Source organism: Drosophila subpulchrella, chromosome 4 (assembly GCF_014743375.2).
Source record: "Drosophila subpulchrella strain 33 F10 #4 breed RU33 chromosome 4, RU_Dsub_v1.1 Primary Assembly, whole genome shotgun sequence".
NCBI lineage: Eukaryota > Metazoa > Arthropoda > Insecta > Diptera > Drosophilidae > Drosophila > Drosophila subpulchrella.
Genome location: NC_050608.1, coordinates 2,122,275 through 2,145,546, shown reverse-complemented (window position 1 = coordinate 2,145,546; position 23,272 = coordinate 2,122,275). Strand labels below are relative to the sequence as shown.

General features: G+C 39.2%; 2 protein-coding genes across 5 annotated transcripts in view; one reads left to right on the top strand and one right to left on the bottom strand.

Moving 5' to 3' along the window:
- LOC119562948 (plexin-B) overlaps positions 1–10,575 on the bottom strand; it is a 29,929-nt gene extending 19,354 nt beyond the window's left edge. The window contains exon 1 of the mRNA XM_037876113.1: positions 9,759–10,575. Within this exon, the coding sequence (XP_037732041.1) occupies positions 9,759–10,323 (565 nt within the window). The 5' untranslated portion in view covers positions 10,324–10,575. The remainder of the gene's footprint in view (positions 1–9,758) is intronic.
- A 2,442-nt stretch (positions 10,576–13,017) lies between these two features.
- Positions 13,018–23,272, top strand: part of LOC119557675 — a 33,309-nt gene continuing 23,054 nt past the window's right edge. For 2 of the 4 annotated variants that reach the window (XM_037872777.1, XM_037870947.1), the window contains exons 1-2: positions 13,018–13,562; positions 13,628–13,747. The gene's annotated coding sequence lies outside the window, so the exon portion shown is untranslated. The remainder of the gene's footprint in view (positions 13,563–13,627; positions 13,748–23,272) is intronic. The other 2 variants (XM_037872196.1, XM_037871819.1) reach the window with 2 other exon arrangements.

Genomic DNA, 23,272 nt, shown 5'->3' with positions numbered 1-23,272 from the left:
GTAGTTAGTCATATCTTTAATTAACAGTGCGATTGTTACGATCCTCAGCATTTAGATAATTATTGCTCAATTAAATCCATTTTAATTTACACTAAAATAAAATCTTGAATAGTGTGGACATACTTTAGCGATATGGGAGTTTGTGGGCGTGGCTGTAACAATCTTGTGCTGCTTTTATAGTTTTTGAGATTAAGAATAGAAAATACCTCTACTTAATTTCGGATCCATAAAAGCTTGTTTGAAACCTATGTCTCACGTTAAAGCATGAATGCTGTTAAAGCAGCAAAAAAATACCACATTGTAAAAATATGTACAATTTTTTCTGTACTCATTATTGTAAGTATAAGTGAATACTGTATTTCTGACTGTAATGCCAAATACTGTAGTCACTTACGTAAGAATAGTTCTGCTGAACGCGGTCATTGTATCCACAAAGTGCTTAAACTCTAAAAAGATGTATTCACTTTCGGTTGTGTTGGTACTCTTTACAATCCCTTTAGTTCTGTAGTCAGTTCTGGGTGTCATCTCAGCAGGCAAAATCACTCTCCCGCTGTCGACGTCAGCAAAGAAGTAGGCGCAGCGTCGAAGACTTCCTATCCTTCCTTATACTTATACCCTTGCAGAGGGTATAATGATTTCAGTCAGAAATTTGCAACGCAGTGAAGGAGACGTTTCCGACCCCATAAATTATATATATTCTTGATCAGCATCACTAGACGAGTCGATCTAGCCATGTCCGTCTGTCCGTCTGTCCGTCCGTTTCTACGCAAACTAGTCTCTCAGTTTTAAAGCTATCGGGCTGAAACTTTCCCAAAAGTCTTATATCTTTTGCAGGTAGTATATAAGTCGGAACCAGCCGGATCGGACAACTATATCTTATAGCTCCCATAGGAATAATCGGAAAAAAAAATGTTAAAAAATTATATCTTTGGTGTTTTTTAACATATTACCTCCTTTCCTTGGAAATAACATTTGTATACCCTTGCAGAGGGTATATTGATTTCAGTCAGAAGTTTGCAACGCAGTGAAGGAGACGTTTCCGACCCCATAAAGTATATATATTCTTGATCAGCATGACTAGACGAGTCGATCTAGCCATGTCCGTCTGTCCGTCCGTTTCTACGCAAACTAGTCTCTCAGTTTTAAAGCTATCGGGCTGAAAATTTCCCAAAAGTCTTATATCTTTTGCAGGTAGTATATAAGTCGGAACCAGCCGGATCGGACAACTATATCTTATAGCTCCCATAGGAATAATCGGACAAAAAAATGAAAAAAATTATATCTTTGGTGTTTTTTAGCATATAACCTCCAAAGCTTGGAAATAACAATTTTTAAATAATTTTGAATTTTGAATTAAATTTTATCGAAATCGGACGACTATATCATATAGCTGCCATAGGAACGATCGGAAAATCGGTAGGAAAATAATATGAAACAAATTATAGCTTCGGTGTTTTTTGACATATTATCTTATACTATTGGGAATATCACTTTTTGTGTTTTTAAATTTAATAATTATAGCTGCAAGGGTATATAACTTCCTTTCTTGTCTTAATTGCTACAATTGATTTGTTTTCTGTGTGTCAACAAACCCATAAGCTATATGCATCAAGTTAGCAAAGCAACTTTTGATATCCAAACTTTTTATACCCTTGCAGAGGGTATATTGATTTCAGTCAGAAGTTTGCAACGCAGTGAAGGAGACGTTTCCGACCCCATAAAGTATATATATTCTTGATCAGCATGACTAGACGAGTCGATCTAGCCATGTCCGTCTGTCCGTCTGTCCGTCCGTTTCTACGCAAACTAGTCTCTCAGTTTTAAAGCTATTGGGCTGAAACTTTCCCAAAAGTCTTATATCTTTTGCAGGTAGTATATAAGTCGGAACCAGCCGGATCGGACAACTATATCTTATAGCTCCCATAGGAATAATCGGACAAAAAAATGAAAAAAAATTATATCTTTGGTGTTTTTTAGCATATAAACTCCTAAGCTTGGAAATAACAATTTTTAAATAATTTTGAATTTTGAATTAAATTTTATCGAAATCGGACGACTATATCATATAGCCGCCATAGGAACGATCGGAAAATTTGTGGAAAAATAATATGAAAAAAATTATAGCTTCGGTGTTTTTCAACATATAACCTCCAACGCTTGGAAATAACATTTTTTAATTAGTTCTGAATTTCGAATTAAATTTTATCAAAATCGGACGACTATGTCATATAGCTGCCATAGGAACGATCGCAAAATTGGTAGGAAAATAATATGAAACAAATTATAGCTTCGGTGTTTTTTAACATATAACCTCCTACGCTTGGAAATAACATTTTTTAATTAGTTCTGAGTTTCGAATTTAATTTTATCAAAATCGGACGACTATATCATATAGCTGCCATAGGAACGATCGGAAAATTGGTAGGAAAATAGTATGAAACAAATTATAGCTTCGGTGTTTTTTGACATATTATCTTATACTATTGGGAATATCATTTTTTGTGTTTTTAAATTTAATAATTATAGCTGCAAGGGTATATAAGCTTCGGCTTGCCGAAGCTAGCTTCCTTTCTTGTTTCCTATTGACAATTGCCGTTAATTATCCGTAAATTATTCGTGAAAAAAAAAATTGTCCGCCTAATTTTTTTTTTTAATTATAAGTGGTTTTGATATGTTGATATCAATTTAGCAGTACAACTCCTTAAACTTGAACTTTTCCAAAATGTTTTTTAATGGTGTTTTGCCGGTACTTATCCGTAAATTATTCGCAAGAGAATTAATTTACTCGCTCCATTTTTAAAATTTATTTTTAACAAGAAAGGAAGTTAACTTCGGCAAACCGAAGTTTGTATACCCTTGCAGTTATAATTATTAAATTGATTTCGAAATTCTTTAAAAAACAAAAAATGATATTCCCAATAGTATAAGATAATATGTCAAAAAACACCGAAACTATAATTTGTTTCATATTATTTTTCCACCAATTCTCCGATCGTTCCTATGGCAGCTATATGATATAATCGTCCGATTTTTATAAAATTTAATTCGAAATTCAGAACTAATTAAAAAATGGTATTTCCAAGCATAGGAGGTTATATGTTGAAAAACACCGAAGCTATCATTTTTTTCATAATATTTTCTCATTAATTTTTCGATCGTTCCTATGGCAGCTATATGACATAGTCGTCCGATTTTGATAAAATTTAATTCGAAATTCAGAACTAATTAAAAAATGTTATTTCCAAGCGTAGGAGGTTATATGTTAAAAAACACCGAAGCTATAATTTTTTAAATTTTTTTTTCCGATTATTCCTATGGGAGCTATAAGATATAGTTGTCCGGCTGGTTCCGACTTATATACTACCTGCAAAAGATATACGACTTTTGGGAAAGTTTCAGCCCGATAGCTTTAAAACTGAGAGACTAGTTTGCGTAAAAACGGACGGCCATGGCTAGATCGACTCGTCTAGTGAAGCTGATCAAGAATATATATACTTAATGGGGTCGGAAACGTCTCCTTCACTGCGTTGCAAACTTCTGACTGCAATCATTAGGGTATACAAATAACTAAGACAAAACGGAATATTGGAAATGCAATTGGCACCGTATTGATCTACATTTACATATCGTATATCGAACTATCGATAATAAAGTCATCGTTTAATGTAACTTTTCTAACGATTGTCTTCTTCCCCTTTTCTGCCCACCGCTATCGCCAACAAATCTCTGTATCAATTATCCTAAATAAAACTATTATTCACTACTCAAGCTAAATTACAACAGGCCCAGCACGCTTCCACTGCGCCAGAAAATAGTTAGCAGAAAGATATTGAACAAACAGTGAGATTAAAAGGCAAATTTCAATTTGTGGTGAAATTACCGACGCGCACATACATACACATACTTATGCATGAGCAAGAATTTGAGACTTCTGGGGACGAGACTGAAGGCGTCTAATTGGCGATCGAGAAAAGAAGAGTGTTCGTTGCTTGTGTAGCTTCGTGAAATAGTTGCTTGTGTAGCTTCGTGAAATAGTTGCTTGTGTAGCAAAACTAAACGCAAATTATAAAGAAAAATGCGTATTGCTAGTATACGCATAGAGCCCTTGGGCAAAGATAATTTCGACACCTGAAAAATACAAATGCAGGCCTTTGTTAATCAAGAACGACTCGTGGAAATATGTGAACGGGACGCATATAAAACCCGAAGCAAACGACACGCAGTGGATAAACGAAGATGCAAAGGCTAAGTCCGATCTCATTTTGGCCATGTCAACATCGGAACTAAGGCATACAAAAAACTGCGAAACTTCAAACGATGTCTGGAAGAAGCTGCATAGCACTTACCAGTCTACGGGGAACTAATAAGAAAAGGTAAAGTACAAGGAGCCAAAATAAACCTCAGGAGACTCTTTCTATTTGCGAAGTATGTATCATGGGGAAGCAGTCCCAAAAGCCGTTCCCAGTATCAAATTCAAGAGCAAGAGACGTACTAGAACTAATCCACAGCGACGTATGCGGTCCCATGCGTGTAAATAGCCACGGCGGCATCCGCTATTTTTTGACATTCATCGATGATTTCTCAAAATGGTGCGAGCTTTACACTATCGAAAGCAAGTCTGAAGTGTTGCAGAAATTTAAGGAATTCAAAAACTATGTTGAACGGCGAACTGGAAAGAAGATAAAAACAATCAGGTCAGATAACGGTACAGAATACACTAATAATGAGTTCTAAAGTTATCTTACAGCCCAGGGAATAAAGCACGAGTATTCCGTAGAATATACTCCTCAAAATGGTACAGCCGAACGTAAGAACCGGACCCTTGCTGAAAAGGCTCGCTGCCTGATGTTGCAGGCCGCACTTCCAGCGAGCTACTGGGCTGAAGCAGTAAACACAGCAAACTAGAAGCCTATATGGAGAAACGCCTTTTAAGCTGTGGAACAATCGCATCCCAATTGTAAGGCATATGCAAAAATTCGGTCAAATTGCATATTCACTGGACAAACGATCGAAGAGTAAGTTCAGCCCAAAATCCAAGAAATGCGTATTCGTTGGGCTGTACGATGTGGAAAACCAAATGTTAATTAAAAGCCGAGACGTCGTTTTAACAAATTTATTTGGGCACGAGTATAAGTTCGAAAAGTTCATTGAACCTCAGATCGATGTCAAAATTGAGCCGGTAGCAGACAATCAATCGGGAAATGACCAAGATGACAACGAAAGCATCCAACCAGAAGATCCTGAGTCAGAGGACAATGAGCCAGACGATAGACAGCCAGTAAAACGTGGTCGTGGAAGGCCAAGGAAGCTGTTAACAGGTAAGCCAGGAAGACCCAGATTAATTTACAATCAAATACTTGCAGACCAGTTCGACACACCCAATCAGCAGTTTGAGTCCGACTCAGAAGATGTGTTCCACGAAGCCACTTCACTTGGAACGAACCCAAAGGAACTAACTGCGAGCGCAGCACTTAAAGGTACAAATGCCATCGAATGGAAGGTGGCGTTAATAAACGAGTACAGGTCATTGAAAATGAACAATACCTGGGATGTTGTTGATCGGCAGAAGAACCATAGGGTTATTGAAACGAAATGGGTACTTCGAACAAAATACTTACCCGACGGAAGGGTAAATTGGCGTAAAGCTCGACTGGTTGCTAAAGGATTCACCCAAAGCGAAGGCATTGACTATAATGAGACCTTCTCCCCAGAGTCCAGAATGAGCTCGATTCGATTTGTAAGAACTTTACATCAGCGTCCCACCTGAATTCCAAGAAATCTTGACAGCTAAAGAGAAAAAATGTATGGACTTGTGTAAGCTAAAAACGGCTCTATATGGCCTAAAGCAGAGTGGACGCCAGTGGTACAAAAAGCTAGATAGTAAACTCAAAGAACTGAACCTTAAGCCACTGGCCGCCGACAAATGCGTGTACCTGAAAAATGAACAAAACGGAGTCCTGATCGTATCGCTTTATGTAGACGACCTCATAGTTACGACCAATAACACCCAAATGCTTTTACAATTGAAGCGCGAATTGTCCAACAAGTTCCAGATGAAAGATTTGGGTAAGCTATCGTATTGCTTGGGCATCGAGTTTAAACAAAACAAAGACAAAACAGAGTTTACCATGGGTCAGCCAAAATATATCGCAGATATTCTCAAACGGTTCAATATGGAGAATTGTAAGACCGTGAATCAACACGAATGAAAAATTGTCAACTGAAATGTTTCCAAAAACCGAAGACGAAAAAGAAGATGTTTCCAACGTGCCTTATCAGAGTTTAGTTGGAGCCCTAATGTGGTTGGCAGTATCAATTTGCAGTGAGTGCACTGAGTCAATACAATACTAACTTTGGAAAACAACATTGGATTGCTGCGAAAAGGGCATTACGTTACCTAAAAGGCACTCAGAACTATTGCCTGGTTTACAAACGAAGTGGCAAAGACCTTGTAGGCTACGCCGATGCTGACTGGGCCGCCAACATTGATGATCGCAAATCTTTTTCAGGTTTTGCTTTTAAGTTCGCTGGTGCAGCAATATCCTGGGAATGTCAAAAGCAACGGACGGTTGCATTGTCAAGCACAGAAGCAGAGTATATGGCTCTGTCTGACTCCTCAAAGGGAGGTGTTCATCTTAGAAGCTTTCTACAAGAAGTTTTGGGCCAACTGAAGACGACCATCATCTACAACGACAATCAAGGAGCTGGCCAACTTACAAGCAAACCCCGTGTTCCACAAACGCCACCATTTCATCCGAGAGCTGGTTGAAGAAGGAACTATTTCAGTAAACTACATTCCAACGACCGAGATGCCAGCAGACATATTGACAAAGGGACTCGGTGCTTCAAAACACAATACCTGCAAGACAGCCTTGGGTATACGTCCAGTCGATCAACGCCTTACCAATTGAGGGAAAGTATTGGAAATGCAATTGGCACCGTATTGATCTACATTCACATATCGTATGCCGAACTATCAATAGTAAAGTCATCGTATAATGTAACTTCTCTAACGATTGTCTTCTTCCCCTTTTCTGCCCACCGCTATCGCCAACGAATATGTAAAACTTAATCTCTGTATCAATTATCCAAAATAAAACTATTATTCACTACTCAAGCTAAATTACAACACGGATCCTGCAAGGAAGCGCGAGATTTTTCTTGTCTCTTGCACTTCTCGTCAGTTGCATTTTAGTACCCGTTACTCGTAGAGTAAAATAGTATACTAGATTCGTCGGAAAGTATGTAACAGGCAGATGGAAGCGTTTCCGACCCCACAAAGTATTTATATTCTTGATCAGGATCACTAGCCGAGTCGATCTAGCCATGTTCGTCAGTCCGTCTGTCTGTCTGTACGGATGAACGCTGAGATCTCGGAAACTATAAGAGCTAGGCTATTGAGATTTGGCGTGCAGATTCCTGAGCTTTTAACGCAGCGCAAGTTTGTTTCAGCAATGTGTCACGCCCACTCTAACGCCCACAAACCACCCAAAACTGTGGATCCTGCAGTTTTGATGCTAGAATAAATTAATACCTATCGATTGACTCAAAAAAAATTGCCACGCCCACATTAACGCCCACAAACTTCAAAAAATCGTAAGTATAAACGAGGATATCTCGGAAACAATCAAAGATAGAGATTTAGAATCCGTAGCCTTGTACGCAGCGCAAGTTTGTTACGCAAATATGCCATGCCCACAAACCGCCCAAGCCTGTGACACCCGCAATTTTCATGCTAGATAAAAAATTTAAACTGAAATGTAATGGTCTCGTCAATACCTATCGATTGATCCAAAATCCGAAAAATTGCCACGCCCACTCTAATGCTCATAACGCTTAAGGGGGGAAATACAATTGAAAATTTATTTTTTTCGAAAAAAATTTTTTTGTCTTAATGTACTCTAAATATGTCTGGGAATAAGCCTTTAAAAGCATAAAGCCGTCCGGTACTTATTTTCAAAGTAATACGCAATTTAGTGAGTGCGTGTCAAATAGCTGAAATGCGCGTGAGGCGCGCTTACCATGTTCCGGCCTCGTACTGCATCTGCCTTTATCTGCAGTAGGAACACGAACCTACTGCGGGCAACGTAGGTTCCTAAAATTATTCTTACCGAGGAGGAACTATTTTATGGTCCTGGAATAGCTGACTGAAGTTTCATCCAATTTGAGTAAGTGGAAAATCCTTTTTCACAAAGGTAAACTTTAAACGCTTCTACTAAAAAGTCGTGTTTTCAAAGTCGCCGTGCAATGTACAGGTCAAAGATTTCATTTTAATCGAATGCGGTTTTTTTGCTTTATGTTTGAAATGAAATTTTCCACAACATGAATAAAAGGATTTTTCATATTTGTTTGTTATAACATGTTTTTTTTACGAACAAAGTCGAAAAAAAAGTGTGTTTTTTGAAATTTTTTTTTCCAACTTCACATTTTTAATGGAAAAACCATTTTTTTACATATGAAATAATTCATGTTGTGCGCTGTACCTCTAAGATTAATGCCCAGTTGCTGTTTTTTGTTTTAGACGTGATCCTGGGCCTGGAGACTGCACGGCGCAAAGTTCATCCCTCAAAACACGACTCCACATTATTGATCATAAATGGGCTTAATTACAATATTTTTTAAAAAACTTGACTGATGTTCATTGCCCAATAATTTCCTAATAACATGCAAAAAGAATCGCTAAGATTCATTTAATTCCCTACTTGCAATCCACTCCCAAAGATAGGCCTCATTTTAGGCCTTTTAATTGTATTTCCCCCCTTAAATCTGTCTACCGCCGATAGGTAGCGCATTTCAATCTCGCTTTGCTGCTAGCATATCTCTATTTCCCTTTGGTCCCTATAGCTGAGTAACGGGTATCTTATAGTCCAGTTACTCGACTATAGCGTTCTTCCTTGCTTTAAATTTTTTCTCGATCATTCCTATAAGAGCTATAGGATACATTTGTCCGATCCGGCTCGTTCCGACTTATATACTACCTGCAATAGAAGTAAGACTTTGCAAAGTTATCATCCCGATAGCTCTAAAATAGAGACTAGTTTGCGTAGAAACGGACAGACGAACGGACATGGCTAGATCGACTAGTCTAGTGATGCTGACCAAGATATATATATACTTCATGGGGTCGGAAACGTCTCCTTCACTACGTTCTGACTGAATTCATTAAACCCTCTGCAAGGGTAAAAAATGTCCGCCCTATATGCCTGTACGGTACACATATAAACATAAGGTTCACGCCAATTCACATATGACCATAAAAATTAATTATATCGACTTTTCTAGCAATCCTGATCAAGAGTATATATATTGGGACGAGTCGATATGTTTGGGGCCGAAAGAAGTGATAAATCATTGCTTTGAATCCTTTCAAGCCTACGTTCCCCTATTCAAACTTTTTCCAAAAAAAATGCCAAAGCCATTCGATTTATTTCGTTGATTATAAATAATTTTTCGATACTTTATACTTTTTTAAAATTAAGAACTTGATTTTGAAATCGTTAAAAATGACTTAATATAATCTAAGAAACTTCTGAACGCTATACATATTTATACCCTCGTATAGAGTATACAAACATTGACATTTGTGAGAGAAAGTACCTGTATAGGCAAGAAGCCTAAATATTGGCCTGCAGCGGTTCGAGTAAGAATCAATTTAGTGGAATTTTAAATTTTCTTCAAAAAGATTGATACTTTATCGTCACGACTCGTTTAAGAGGTGCCATTTTTCGCTTTCTATACATATGTTTCAGGGATATTACCTTGTCGAATGCTTCCACACGATATAAGAATGCCATCGTGAGCGTAGCTTACTACGAGAATTTTATTGTAATTGTTGACCAGCGATGTCTCTATGTCCTCCGGGCATCCTCCTGCATGGCATTGTGGTGAATCATTAACGGGTCCAGTAACAGCCTCAGACAGCACACGAAGGTTTTCGTTAAGTTTAAGTATTTTATTTGTGGCACCAGCAAACAAGACATTGTTCATAAAATCGAAGCTCAGATGCGTAAAATAGTTCTTAGATTGAGAATCATCAACGTTTTCAATATTATATCCTTTTGAGCGATTTCCATAGTTGGATGCTGACGATTGAACCGATATTGAAGGCAGGTTAAACTGGGCGACAATATCATTTGAGGGAGAAGATATCTGAGCCGGCATTTCTTTGGTGCCGTTTACTGAATGATGTAGCGAACTGAGTATGGTAATAACGCACAGTCCATAAAACATATAAAATAAGTCCGCACAATACAAGCCCTTTCGCATCATATTTATTGTTTTTGTGTATAAGTTCCCGGTCAACTTTAAGTGGATTTTGAGCATTAATTCTCAATAACATTTTAAACAATTACATTCTCAGCTCTTTTGTAACTAAGTTTCCAATAATATGGGAAAACTTAAAAGGCGATTTATTTTGTATTTAACCGATACACTTTCCAGGTTTATAAACAAAAATAATTTTTAGTTAGAATTAGTCTTGTAAATCTTCCGATTTTTTTTGAGAGCGTTTGCTTGACATAATAAAAAACACTTAGTTATTATTTAGAAATTTCCGAAGCAACGCTTAGTGTGTACACTATTAGTCCTAGAGCAGGGAAAACTTATATCGGATGTATCGATCTATCGAATACTTATTACTTGTAATATCCGATTCTCACATATTAATACTTGGCACAACAATTTCGAAGTTCTATTAAACCTTTTCTCACAGAGCCCAACCTTAAAAAACATTTGGGATGTTTGGGAAATTCTCAAAGAGGACACCCACCACCAGCCATCTAATATCAGCTGATCATAAAAGCAGTTGCATGACTCGACTAATGAAGAAAAACTTGACACTGATTCTTCTTCACAAAATAGTCACGACCAAGGAACCAAATTATTTGTTTTCATTCATTATTTTTAAACTACTACCCATGAGTTACCCAAACATATATGTTTAAAGTAAATTTTTAAAACTTTCTTTGCATTGGATTTTTTTTTGTTACTAGTGCTTTTTACTTAAGTGAAATGTATAACTTTAGCGCTAGGAAAATAGTTGATATATAAATGTAAAACTTAGGTATTAGCTCAACAGACCCAGTCACGATCTACCATTAGTTGAACGGGTTGTCCATGGTTTTCCGTTTCGAAAAGTTCCCATCCATATTTGATGGACTTTAAGAGACACTTTTATGCGATACTTAGGCGAGGTTATTTCGGTGCAACTCTTAATTCTTGTTCTTGACAGTAAAAATTAAAACATTCCCTACTAAAACTTAAAAATTGATGACAGGGCTTTTTTGAAATTGGAAGGCGCAAGGCAACAGGTTTGGTTTGATTAGCCACATGTCTTCAGATCACCTGTTATCGGAAGGTAGATGGTGGATATGCTCTGTGGGAACCGGAGTTTCATATTTGTCAAAAATTTCAACCGTTTCGAAGGATGGTCTCTACGGAAAGGGGGTATAATGGGAGATTTCAAAGAGGAGAAATAATTTTATTTTAAAATTTCCTAATTTTATAAAATACTATAATAGTCTCTTCCCACAGAACATCTTATCGGAAGTTCCATAATAGCCTATTCACACAGAAATAGTTTCCGCTTCAGGGACCAAATTCCTTTTCAGCGAAATCCACGTGCTAGAAAAAGACGTGAAAAGTCAAAATAACTCTGTTCAGCGGAAAATGGGACCACACACGCAAAGCAATTCAATATTTCAGTGTTTTTTTATTCATTTTTTTCGAGGTTAGGTAATTTTTGTACTTGGCGTTTCGGTATTTTTTTGAGAAGGAAAGGCATTTGAAGTCTCATGGTTCTGTTATAAGGATAAATGCATAATTTGGCGCATTCATTTATCGTTGCCTTAAAGATGGATTTTTAATACTCGATGATGGTATTATAAATACTTAAAAGGACCAAACAGTTCTAACTTGGCCCACAACAGGATCTCAAGAAGTCGAGGGTTCCTATTCCTTATAAAAATTGGTACATTTTTAAAGTTGAGTAGGTATTTTAACCCGAAGATGATGCATAAATAAGTCACGGAATCTTCCTATCTTATTTTTGTTCAAAGTTCACTAAAAACTTATAGCCTAGTACTCACATCGACGAAAACCGCGAGCTAACCATAGGAGTGAACGAGAGGCAAATACGCGGCTAACGCTTTTCGCCGGGTCTGTTTTTCAGCGCGGTACTCAGATGAGCTAAGGAAATACCAGAAAAAATACCAGATTTAGCGAGTGAATTTCGATGAACGCCGTTAGGCTCGGCCCAAAGAATAAGAAATTTAATCTTTGGCGGTCTTCGTGCAAAGGCGACGTGGAAACTAAAAATTAAAAATGGATAGAAATCCCCAAAATCGACTGCAGGAGGTCAGTGCAGATGAAATAGGACGCCTAATCCAAGCTGTTGCCTAAGCTGTTGGGCAAATCCGCAGAACAGTTGCGGTGCTGGAGGATATCCGATAGGGAATCCTGGTGGGAAGGAACATGCAGAGTGGGACTTTGCTCCCTACATGGACTTCGTAGACCACCACCACCAGCTAGTTGGCAGCTTAAGCGGAGGTGGAGGACGCGCTGGCTTCTATAGGGAGGAGGAAAATAGGGCGCCCGCTAAAGAGCAGTTTGAGAAGCCATAGCCAGGCATTGCCAGGATCCTGGGCGACTTCCTGCAGCATCAGCGGATCAACCCCGTGGCCAATCCGGCAATATGCGCATATTGGGCCTTGAGGAAGTGGGTGCCGGATTGGCCACGGGGAGCTGGACTGCGGTGGCGCGGGAAAGATGGCGAAGCATCCGTGGGATGAGAAGGAAGCTTTAAACTACTAATTTACATAAATAAAAGCATTCGTTGAACATTCTATTCAGTTTTTAAATAATTTATTTGTGTACCAGCAGACTCCTCCTTTTTAAATTTCTCCAATTGATATGTTTTCCGTTTGGCAACCAACCAAGCTGCTTGTCAGTAAGACCATGATACATGCATTGCGCGTGAACTTTGAAAACGTCGGTCACACTACAAAGAATAAGATCTTCGACTAGTGAAACTCTTAGCAGATCTGAGTACTAGGCTTATCGTTCAAAGTTAACAGAACAAAGTTTTCAGATGAAAAGGAGCCATTGTCGCGTACATATATCATTTTTTCGTGCCGTTTTTATTATAAAAGTGTCGGGTTACCAGTTTTCATGTACATTTTTAAAAGTTGTATACGATCGTGCTCGGACGATATTAGTGAACTTGTCTCGATGTTTCTTCATCATCAAACTGCTCGTAATTATTGATATGCTGCTTCAGACAACGTACATTTGCAGTTAATCCTTACTGGCTGCTCTTCAGTAACGGTCCAAGGGAAATTTTTGAGATGGATCCCAAATGCCCTGATGCATTCGTTGCAGCAGTTTCTTGGCCAACTATAAAACTTAAACTTTTCCAGCAATACGTCAGGCTGCTGCCGAGAGGACTGAGAAAAAATTAGATCGATGTTTTTAAATCATGCAAGCAAATTTTCAGGCGATACAACCAATATATCCCTCCAAAGCCCAATAAGTGTCCCTTTTAGATTTCGGAGAATTAACTGAAGGTATTTCAATATTAATATATAATATAGACAAAGCAAAGTTATGTAATAATTTTTTTCTTCGATAGATATTCCATTTTAAGGATCTCCAAAATCCGAAGAATATCTGGTCATCAGAGCCACTTTTTTAAAATACAGCACCCCGTTGCCTTCTTCTGCACCAGCAGAGCGCTTTTGTCAATATGCAGGTATGGTCAATGGCATGTAGAGGCTGCTTCTTATTTTAAAAGCCAATCAATTGGTTTTTATTATTGTTGAACGTTGATGCACTAAGACCAGTAAAAAAAGTGACCCAACGAGACCAGTCGTAAGTTTGGGAACGTATTCCAAAAAAATAGTTCTAGGTCGTCAAAGGTTCTAGGTCAAATGTGAGTAGTAGGTGCATTCTATCGCGGTGCCATCTGGGTGTGTTTCAATATAGTGCATCCCAGGTTTATTTTGCTGGGAATGTAAAAAAACAAAAATAAAACCCGAGGTTGCCTATGCTCGATTTTTTACGATCGTTTTCTGCTCTCTTAACAAAACAAGAAAGGAAGTTAACTTCGGCAAGCCGAAGCTTGTATACCTTTGCAGTTATAATTATTAAATTTAAAAATACAAAAAATAATATTCCCAATAGTATAAGATAATATGTCAAAAATCACCGAAACTATAATTTGTTTCATATTATTTTTCCACCAATTTTCCGATCGTTCCTATGGCAGCTATATGACATATTCGTCCGATTTTGATAAAATTAAATTCGAAATTCAGAACTAATTAAAAAATGGTATTTCCAAGCGTAGGAGGATATATGTTAAAAAACACCGATGCTATCATTTGTATCAAGTTATTTTCCCACCAATTTTCCGATCGTTCCTATGGCAGCTATATGATATAGTCGTCCGATTTTGATAAAATTAAATTCGAAATTCAGAACGAATTAAAAAATGTTATTTCCAAGCGTAGGAGGTTATATGTTAAAAAACACCGAAGCTATAATTTGTTGCATGTTATTTTCCTACCAATTTTCCGATCGTTCCTATGGCAGCTATATGATATAGTCGTCCGAAGTTGATAAAATGTAATTCGAAACTCAAAACTAATTAAAAACTGTTATTTCCAAGCTGATGAGGTTATATGTTAAAAAACACCAAAGATATAATTTAAAAAAAATGTTTTTTTCCGATTATTCCTATGGGATCTATAAGATATAGTTGTCCGATCTGGCTGGTTCCGACTGCAAAACCTGCAAAAGATATACGACTTTTGGGAAAGTTTTGCCCGATAGCTTTAAAACTGAGAGACTAGCTTGCGTAGAAACTGACGGACAGACGGACATGGCTAGATCGACTCGTCTAGTGATGCTGATCAAGTATATATATACTTTATGGGGTCGGAAACGTCACCTTCACTGCGTTGCAAACTTCTGACTGAAATCATTATACCCTCTGCAAGGGTATAAAAATAATTAAGACAAAACGGAACATGCAAGGAAGAGCGCGATTTTTCTTGTCTCTTGCATTTCTCATCAGTTGCATTTTAATACCCGTTACTCGTAGAGTAAAAAGGTATACTAGATTCGTCGGAAAGTATGTAACAGGCAAAAGGAAGAGCTCCCGACCACATAAAGTATATATATTCTTGATCAGGATCACTAGCCAAGTCGATCTAGCCATTTCCGTCTGTCCGTCCGGATAAACGCTGAGAAACGGAAACTGTAAGAGCTAGGCTATTGAGATTTGGCATGCAGATTTCTAAGCTTCTTACGCAGCGCAAGTGCCACGCCCACTTAAACGCCCACAAACCGCCCAAAACTGTGGCTCATACAGTTTGGATGCTAGAATAAAAATTTTAAATCGTAAGTATGAACGAGGATATCTCGGAAACTATGAAAGATAGAGAATTGGAATTTTAGATTTAGATTCCGTAGCCTTAAGCGCAGCGCATGTTTGTTATGCGAATATACCACGCCCATTCTAACGCCCACAAACTGCCCAAGCCTGTGGCGCCCACAATTTTCATACTAGATAAAAAATTTTAACTGAAATGTATTAGCCTCGTCGATACCTATTAATTGACCCAAAATAAAGTTTGCCCATAACGCTTAAATCTGTCCACCGCACACATAACCATTTATTGAGATCGCGGGTACATGGCGCATTTCAATCTCGCTTTGCTGCTTGCATATCTGCACCTCCCTTTGTCCCTTTAGCTGAGTAACGGGTATCTGGTAGTCGAGGCTCTCGACTATAGCGTTCTTTCTTGTTTTGAATGTTTTCGGGCAACAAAGTTGCAACATAGTATTTTTTGTGTTGATTCCCAGGGTAGCTTTGGGAGATTCGACCGCACAGTGGATGGGCCTGTATGGAGCCGCGGTTAAAAAATATTTCTAGTGGTGATATCGCAATGAAATTTTGTCCAAAAATATAAAAAAAATATTCTAAACGCACTAAAAAAATCGTTGTCTCGATCATGCTTTCGTGGAGTGCAGACGCGTTTTTGCATCGCTACGAAATTCCCTGTGAAGAGTCTATGGACAAGTCCACCTCCGTGGCAAAACCTACTTTTTTTGTGAATCCGACTTCTAAAGTCGCGGTGTCAGTGCTTCTATGCTCCGTTAGTTGTGCCTTGTCGCGAAAACAAAACAAGTGGAACAGAAATTAAAAACTAACAGTTGTATTTGTTGTACGTACAAATCACCGCTAGTTGATTCAAATTCGAATTCGAAATATATTTGAATTCATTATTTTCTTCCAAATAAAAGAAAAAATAAATTTGAATCTGTTCGCCTCTCGGTGGGTTCGAGCCGGGACCGCCCGATTGCGGGACTTGCACCCTACCCACTAGGCCACGATCGCCTCAAAGCAGGTTGGTCAAAGGCCTTCTGTATACCATAAGTCGGTAAAGCAGTGCACACCAGTGCCTAATAGCAAAAATGGCTGGTCTTTCAGACTCCGAAGATGAGCTAAACATCCGAAACACTGTGGCCTTACAACAGAAGAAAATGAGTGATGCACTTAATTGCTCATTAACAAAATTTAGTCGCTTATATAATGCCACGTCTCACATCAACCCACCTGTACCAACCAATAAAGTTGATCCGGAACTGGCAGCCATAAATGCCGAGGATGAGGACTGGTGGACTCCAAGTTCGTTAAATAGCAAACGCCGTCTTGACTCCAGATCACCGAATTCAGTCACTAAAATAATAAGAAACTCCAATAGCCCAAAAAAGAACGTCTCTGCTAACCGCTTTTCAGAACTGTCGAACATGGACATCGACGTCGAAGTTTCTCAAACGGTCAGCCCCTACGACACTGAAAAAGCCAGTACTTTTACCAGCAACAACAACGTAGTCAACACTAATGTTGGCAACAACCCCGCTAGCAACAATAAGAAACATAGCCAACTGTCTGGCAGTCAGGTAAAATTACCCTCCCACAAACCACCCCCAATTGTGGTTGATCACTGTGAGAATCTGAACGGACTTATTAGATCCACTGACAAGATTGTTGACCCGTCCAAGTACTCCCTGAAATGCCACCCGAACAACTCTGTTTCTATTCCGGCTGCCCTTAAAAAAGTGCCATTCCATTCGTGGCAGCTAAAAGAAGAGAGATGCTATCGAGTAGTCATCCGTGGTGTTCATCATTCCATCCCGGATGAAAATATTAATGAAGTCTTACCTTGACTGGCCACAAGGTTCGATTTGTGAATAGACCTAGAAGCCGCTTCGACAAGACCAAGTTCGTGAATCTAGTCTTTGTAGAATTAGAACCGGCAGCAAGTAACAAAGAAATTCACGAAATTAAGACACTTTGTCGGCAACGGGTTCAAGTTGAACTCCCCTATAAAAAGGATGATGTCGTCCAATGCCACCGCTGTCAAGCATTTGGACACAATAAAAATCATTGCCAAAAGCTATTCAACTGCGTCAGATGTGGCCTACAACACAGTTTGGAGGCCTGCGTAAAGGATGATCACCCAGTTAAGTGCGTAAACTGTTGCGGAAACCATACAGCAAGCTATAAAGGCTGTGTCGTCTATCAGCAAGTTGCATATCGACGAAAAAGTATCGCATCCCATCGTAGCACTGTACCCCAACAGTCAACTAATTCGAATGTTCGGTCAAACTTTGTGGGTCAGAAGTCCTACGCAAACGCCGTCCGTGGTCAAGTTAGTCGTCCCCAGCACCAACAAGCCCCTATGACTTTCCCACAGAGTCAACAGTTTCCGCCACTGGGCAGCAACAATAGAAAGCAAAGTCAGCTACACCATCAAGTAGTACCACCTCGGCAGCAACAGCAGCTATCACAGCAACAACAAAGGCCTCAACAACAGCAACAACAGCCAAGTCACCAGCAGCAGTCTTCCCCCCAACAACTGGGACGCAGCTCGCAGCAGTTGATCAACGACCAGCAATGGCAGCGTCAAGAGCAAATGTTTTTGCAATCCAACCAAAATCTCTCGGTCCTCGTCGCTCAGATGGACAAGCTGTTCCAAATGATGGTGTCTATGATGGGACTTGTCTCAAAGCTTTTGCCTCTAAATTCTCCTGCAACTGCTCAAGCATTCGCTGAGTTTCTCCCAGTCAATGTTGCACAACCATGAGTCAAATCGGCCTCAACATTGGTGTGTGGAACGCCGACGGACTTGCCAACAAAGCCCTTGAGCTTGAGCTCTTTGTAAAATGTCATAATATTGACATTATGTTGGTTAGTGAAACACACTTCTGCTCGAGGTCGTACTACAAGCTGCACGGATACAATCTTCATCAAGCAACCCATCCGGCTGATCGGAAACGCGGTGGCTCCGCAATTTTTATAAAATCCTGTCTTCAATCTTACCAGTTCTATAGTCTTCAAAGCCCAAATGTTCAATGTGTCGCCGTCAAAGTTAAAACAGACCTTAGTGAAATAGCTATTGCGTCTATCTATTGTCCACCAAACTTTCAATGTACTGCTGACGACTTTGAAAAACTCTTCGACGATCTGGGAACAAATTTCATAATCGCAGGAGACTGGAATGCTCACCACCGTCTCTGGGGATCCCGTAACTCAAGCACCCGCGGAAGAGCACTAGCAGACTATATTCAAAGATCAAATGTCCAGGTCCTTGCAACCGGAAGGCCTACACACTATAACGCCAGCCGCCATTGACTTTACTGTCTACAGAGGGATTCGGCCGAGAGTCTCTCCATCTCAGAAAGTCTTGAACTAAGCTCTGATCACATTCCATTGATAGTGAAACTAAGAGTCGCTGCGCAAAAAGTTTTCCGTAGGCCTTGCATCCTTCCTCGGAATGCGAGCCTCCCACGCTTTCAAGAAGCAGTCAATCGGCTTGTTAACCTAAATATGGTGTTACGCTCTCCTGACGCCATCAACGACGCCGTCGAGCTATTTGTCCGGAACATCCATATCGCTGCCGAGTCCTCAACCTCAAGCTCAAGCCCCTCCAGTCCACCTCAGGCTCCTTTAAAACCTGAGATTATGGATCTGAAACGCTCCCTACGTCGGAGATATATGAGATCTCAAGATCCTGTCGACAAGAGTGCATATCGACGAGCGGAGGATAATCTTAAAAAGCTTCTTTATGAAACCAAACGGAAATACTTTGATGAGATGCTCCTGAATGCTGACCCCACCAAACCTTACGGCTCTAACCTCTGGAAATGCACACGGAATATGAAACGACAGCCCCTACGAAAGATCCCCATAAAGAAATCTGATGACACATAGTGCAGGTCCGACTCAGAAATTTCTTTAGCTTTTGCAGACGAACTTGAAAAACGCTTCCAGCCATTTGAACTCGCGAGCCGCGAGGATGTTCAAGAAACTCTTGCCTTCCTTGATGCCCCTTCCCCGGATGCCTTACCGATTCAACACGTAAGCCCAGAAGAAGTTTATCTTCATATCCAAAAGCTTCATCCGGGCTTTGATGGCATTGATAGCAGAATCGCCAAGGCCTTGCCTAAAAAGGGAATCCTGTTCCTTGTTCTCTTGTTTAACTCAATGCTACGTATCCACCACTTTCCCTCTCAATGGAAGTGTGATGTGATAACGATGATACCAAAACCAGGAAAACCGGAGAACCTTGTCCAGTCTTACCGACCGATAAGCTTGCTACCCACATTCTCTAAAATATTCGAAAGAATATTTTTTTTAGCAGAATCATGGGAGTAAGAAGCGTGCAGGATGCCATTCCCGACCATCAGTTTGGTTTTAGGCATCATCATGGAACCCCAGAGCAAGCACATCGAGTTGTCCAGCACATTTTAGATGCTTTTGAAAACAAGCAATACAACTCTGCAATTTTTCTCGATGTTAAGGAAGCTTTCGACCGCGTGTGGCACGATGGCTTACTTTATAAGTTGAAGTCCCTACTCCCGACTAGCCATTTCCTCCTACTAAAATCATACCTGCTTGACCGAAGTTTCATGGTCGAGGTGAGAGGGGAAAGGTCAACAATCAGAATCGTTCGAGCTGGCGTTCCTCAGGGAAGCGTTCTGGGCCCTGTTTTGTACACTCTGTTCACTTCAGATCTGCCGTCTCCTAACAAGCCGGGCACGATTCTGGCTACATACGCTGACGACACGGCCTTTATTGCGAACTCCTCTTGCCCAATCGAAGCGTCAAGGATTACCCAGGAATTCCTCGACTCTTACGGGAAGTGAACAAATAGGTGGAACATATCCATAAATGGAAGAAAGTCGCAACACTGCAATTTCACCTTGAGAGGAAAGATCCTTCCCAGAGTAGAGCTCCTGGATATCACCATACCACAATCACCCCATGCGCAATATTTGGGTTTGATCCTGGACAAGCGACTCACCTGGAAGCAGCACACTACCAAAATAGCAGCTTCATGTAGAGCTAAGCTGAGAAAACTGAACTGGTTGCTTAAGCCAACAAGCAAACTCAGCCTTGGCAACAAAGTTTTGCTGTTCAAAGCAATTGTGTGCCCTCAATGACGTGCATCCAACTGTGGGGCATGGCTTCAGACTCGAACGTCATGAAAGTGCAAAGGGTCCAAAACCGTGCGCTGCGCATGATTGCAGACGCGCCGTGGTACATCAGGAATGACGCCCTAACAAATGACCTTCATGTTCCCTCAGTCAGGGAGCAGATAAACCGGCACTCTAGTCGGTACAATGATCGCCTCACTGCACACGAAAACCACCTAGCAGCTTCCTTGGCCCACCCAAGGACTAGAAGATGATTAAAGCGAAGGCACCCCGGTGATCTCTGGACAAGAGGACGTCAGGTCTCTCGAGTCCTAAAGCAATAAAATTGTTTTTGTTCAATTATTGTAAATATTGTTAATCACCTTTTCTGTTATGTATCCACGTTTTTATTTCTCTTCGTACACAACGTTTTATAGCCATTAGGTTGGCTGATCAACGTTAAATAAATGAATTTGTTATACTAAAAAAAAAAAAAAAATAAAATAAAAAAATCGTATCGTATAGCTTCCATACAAACGGATGGCGCGACTTTTCATAAAATAATTTTTTTCCAAGACTAAATTAAACATTTGGCCTCTTAATACAAACGTTGGTTAAATCGTAATCCCCAAAAGTAAAACAATCATAAATTCACATTTAACACTTATTTTATTAATAGAGCAACAAATGCACACCGCTTAATAATTTTGTTTTTTTTGTGCATTGTAAATTTCTTTGCCCACTTATTAATGGGTCTGAGGTTAACAGCAATCTATTAAACAAATCCCTATTTGTATCTACTCGAAACATTTTTCCAGTGTTAAACTCTCGACATTTTTTATATCCTTGTTTTTAGATTCGGCAGCTTCTTCCGACAACTCTCCTATCGAAACAAGGGCATAGCTTATAATTTTAGAACCGTGGACTAGAACTTTGTGAACGGATGGCGGAGGTAGTACCATGGATACAATTTAATAAGCATTTTTTCGGTGTCAAGTGCAAAGCATCCAAATTTTTCCGAATTGATTTTATAGCCAGATGCCATGCATTGCAGTAATGTCGCACAACTAATTATAACATTTTCATCCAATCATGTAATATCAGCAGACAATTTCGAATCGCTAAAAAATGTTCTCGCCGTATTACCATCATTAGAAGTTCCACTACCTCTACTTCTTGGTTGGCCGACATGTAATCCCATTTGGGCGCGCAAAACTGCTTGAATTTGAGTTTTCCTATCCCTAAATAATTTTTTATATACGAGTGCAATGGAGACAACCCAAATTCGAAATGTTTTTTGTGAATTTTTTTTTTAAGCATTTTTCCAAATCATTTATTTTGCTCGGCTTTGCGTCACATTTGTAGCATTTACAAGTAGATGTTTCACTTATAGCACTACAGACTTCCGTCAACCATTGTTAATTGCAAACAATGTGAAATTGTTATAGATTTGGTAAGTACTTTACATGTATATGGCTCCAGCGCAGAAATTTTGTCTCTAAAGTAAGTCACAAACAAACTCGAATCATCAATATTATTGTTCAATGTTTTCTGTTTATATTCGGTATGACCAGTACTGCCGTCAACTCTCCACTTGCCAATTAAAATCAAGTCGGCCACGCTTTCATCACTAATGGACTCAAGGACATTAGCTTAAAGTTTTACAATTCGTAACGCCGTGTGATCCAATAAGCTTTGCAGCTCAACTTCTGCTTGGGATTCGCTGACACTGATATTTTCGGGATAAGATTAGTCTTGTTGATCTATGTTTTGTCCTGTCTTTGTTTGTTCTATGTACCTTCCTCGCGAACCGTATTTGCCCGAAATAAAAAATGGGCCCGCGCGTAACAAGCACGTGCTTGGTGTCGTTTGGGCCACTTGTTTGCACTGCTCTTAGTACATCAACGTTCAACAAATAAAAAAAAAAATAAATAAATAAAAAAAGATGATTCTTTGGCCGCCAGAAGTTTTTCGTAACTTGGTAGTAAATTGAAGGAAGTCTTACTATTAACCAAACTACGTGTTTACTCATATTTGTATCAAGAAAGAGTGATAAGACTTCATCAACATTAAATTCTGTAACTGTTGGTTGAGATGAATTGGATGAGCGTAATATAGTAGCAATAGACTCGTCGGTTTTTGACAGCTCAACAATTTTACGTCATTTTGTCCTGCCAGAAGCTTCTTTAAAATCTGCTTTGGGTCGTCCACGGTCATGATTTTTTTGTAATTGTAATTTACCCAAAACGTAACAATCCTTTACAATCGTATCCAATTCACTTTGTCACTTCACTCTTGTCAACAATAAAGCCGTTTTTAATAATATTCGCTTCTATACCTTCAATCAATTTTGTTCGTCTTTCAATGGCGCTACCCTCTTCGCTGCACCATACATTAAAAACATATATACGTGAGAATACACACTTATAAGAAGAACCTATTAAAGTTTAAAGCAAGGGAATAAACAAAAAAGAAATCAAAACTAATAATAAACGAAAAATTATTAATAAACACAAACTCAAAAGACGAAGACAGAGCAACAGCACAACAAGCACTAGCGAAAACAAATTTTTGTAGTGCAAAACAGACCCTGAAAGAGTTAGGACGGTGTTAGAATTTTTACAATTTTATGCATATCTGCAAATTTCTGGAAATTTTTTTTACACATTTATTACTTTTAGAGCCAGGCAAACACATAGGTATACAACTTAATTGTGGATTTATTGTGGGGTCACTACTAAATCATTAGCTAAACATAAAAAAGACGTTCAAAATATAGACAAAAAAC